General features: G+C 41.2%; 1 protein-coding gene across 1 annotated transcript in view; it reads right to left on the bottom strand. All coding sequences in view use genetic code 11, as the record gives it.

Moving 5' to 3' along the window:
- Positions 1-445: 445 nt before the first annotated feature.
- The window catches only part of EGR_04631 (hypothetical protein), a gene marked incomplete at both ends in the record, with an annotated part of 3,697 nt that continues 1,244 nt past the window's right edge, over positions 446-2,898 (bottom strand). Inside the window, 2 exons of the mRNA XM_024493880.1 lie at positions 446-557; positions 781-830. Coding sequence (XP_024351633.1) covers positions 446-557; positions 781-830 — 162 coding nt within the window. The remainder of the gene's footprint in view (positions 558-780; positions 831-2,898) is intronic.

The raw sequence follows: 2,898 nt of genomic DNA, 5'->3' as shown, positions 1-2,898 counted from the left end.
GTGTTCTTACTGCTAGCGGTGCAGATAGGAGATAAGTGGAACTTGCCCTTCCACCCTCCCTCCGTCAGTGCAGTTTCCTAACAGGACGGAAGTCCAAAACTAGTAGGAATGCCAAGTGTAGTCATTGACGTTGCAGCAAAGTGCCATCTCAGTTGTACACAAATTCAATAAACGACATAGTTGAGTCTAGAGTGTTATTCTTGATGCGATACCTGACGCAGAAGTGTATCCAAGGGAAACTGCGGAGACGATGCCCAGAGGATGAGAGGATGGTTATGTAGTACAGTACTTGTTAGTTTAAATCCTCATTTGGGTTTCGCGGGTACGTAAGTCTCCACCATTGTACCTTCACTGGCAGCATGGCCCCCGAACCATGCCCGTAGCTCCCACTCCCGTCCCTTCGGTGCGTCGGGCAATGTACGCTCTGTCCTAGGATTATAACCTTTTAATCTATTAGACAAACTTTTAGCTCTACAATAATTTCACTCTCCTCTGTTTCATATGTAGTATATTTGAAGGTGAAAAAAGTCATTAGGAATGTTAAACTTTTTAGAGGCCTGAATTTTCTCAACATGAAGTTTTTTATCATTGAGTTGTCAGCGCTGCTTCTTCCTAGCGCCATAAGTTACTGTTGTTATGTTACATCAAAAGCATGCATCAAAGGTGCGTTTTCACGCACCATATTTAAAATGTGCCGGTCCTATTGATTGTTTTCAAAGCTCTTCAAAATTGAGGGAATTTGCGACAGCAAAAACAAAGCACCGGCCCTCGAAAATGAACATCCTTAAATGTAAATGTTTCATTCTTTTATTTACAGCAACAATAACGCACTTTTAATGCGATTTGTGGATAATTTAGAATGCAGGTACAGGTTTTGCGTTTTGCCTGGCACAGTAGTCCTAGTAGTCAAGTAGATTTTGCTCGACGTAAATATCGTCCATAGCTTCATCTGATTTATTGTGGGAGTGTCAAAATTGAGCCTCATCAGGGGAAATAATGAGATATTTGTAAGTCCCAGGACTCCATTGTTGGAAATTTCAAGCTGAGATACAAGTGACAGTCGATGGTGTGAGGATACATAAAAGCTTTCAACGAAAGTATTTAACTATTTACAGAAAGTTTAGCCTGGATTATATTTAATCCGTTAAATTCTTATTATAATATCTTACACCGGAATTAATTCATCACTTGGAAACGTCACCTCAATTAAGAATTCTCACTATTTACGAACTAGCCTTAAACTAATGGCTTGCAGCGCATTCCATATGTTACACATTAGACGCCACTTGCTGTGGTTGTGAGCTCGCCAACCTTGACAGCGTGGAATCGACTGGTTGCTTACTCCTATTTTACTTTAGACACAATGGCCAGGTTTACTTATGCCATGGTTTTGATAACACTTGTTACCTCTGAAACTCCAACAGAGCAGGAGCGCAAGGCTCTTCTTGATTTACACAACAATAAACGAGCATCTGTAGAACCCTCCTCCACGAATATGATGGAAATGGTGGGTTTCTCATTTGTGCGAAAATTACAGCTACACGCCTGCCCATCTTTTGCATTATCATAAGTGAATTCCTTGAAGCACCTTAAGTTAACTCTGTACTTTCTCGTGCTGTATCAGAGGTTGTAAGTAGTCACGGCTGATGATAATCTTGTGGCATGTTCTTAAAGGTGTACAGTACAAAGTTGGAAAAGGTGGCAGCTGACTGGGTAGAGAAGTGTATATACGCACACCCAGATGTGAAGGAACACCCTGAATACGGGGATTACGGGCAAAATCTTGCACTGTCAGGAGGTTCTAGTCGCGATTTGGTCAAGATGGCGACTGAGTGGTGGGGAGAGGTGAAGGATTACATCTATGACACCAACACTTGTGTGCCTGATAAAGACTGTGGGCATTACACCCAGGCGAGCCAATTACTTTCCAGTAAAAAAGGAATACAGCTATTCTATTAGCTTGCAATTCACTGAATGTTCAACTTCTGTTGATTTAAAATGAAGGCTGTGTGGCCAAATGAGCAACTTATGAACCATAAACTCCTGTTTTACTTACTGGATACTTTATCTGTCATGACCCTCATAAAGATGGTATTTTCTCTGTGAAAAGTAGATGGTGTGGGCGACGTCCGAGGAGGTTGGGTGTGCATTTCAACAGTGTGATGACATAAAACCAGAGTGGCCAAAGCCTATCTTCCTCATGGCGTGTCAGTATAATCCACCGTAAGTGAGATAATACAGAATTGTTTTCAGCTAGAATTGTGGACTGGTAAATCATCCTGATGTCTTTGTTTCAGGGGCAACTATATAGGTGTGAAACCGTATACAAATGGTACCAGTTGCAGTCAATGTCCACCTGGAACCACGTGTGTGAACAATCTTTGTTCCAAGGGAGGATCTCATACTGCAGCTGCAATGTCCTATTCCTCTATCACTCGAGTGGGAAAAATCTTGTGGTTTGCTGTGGTTTTGGTGTACCATTTTGCCAAAGGAGACCTCAATGAATAAACACTTTATTAACTGTCATAAACATTGTTACAACTTTCATTTCACACACTTAACGTGATACTCTTCTTCCCCTAACACAACTTAAAATGGCTTGTCTTTTAGTTGCCTTTTTCCTTTTCCCTTTACCGCTTCTTGGTGATTTGCCACTGATGTTACTTGTACACACTGACCTCCCAAGTCGCCAGGAGGGTGTTAAATTCCTCAATAACTGCTTTTTCAACTCATTACCTAGTCCATATATTACATCCACAAACTTTGTGAAATGACATCCTGCCGTGCACATTTAACACCCTTCTGTAAATGTAGGCGATGTGGGTATTATCGTCAGAACTTGGCTTTAGAGCAGAATAAAATCGTCATTTTTAACTCTGAGCCTTTTATTTTATCTGA

Source organism: Echinococcus granulosus, assembly GCF_000524195.1.
Source record: "Echinococcus granulosus chromosome Unknown EG_S00030, whole genome shotgun sequence".
Classification (NCBI taxonomy): domain Eukaryota; kingdom Metazoa; phylum Platyhelminthes; class Cestoda; order Cyclophyllidea; family Taeniidae; genus Echinococcus; species Echinococcus granulosus.
This window is presented reverse-complemented; position numbering and strand designations above follow the sequence as displayed.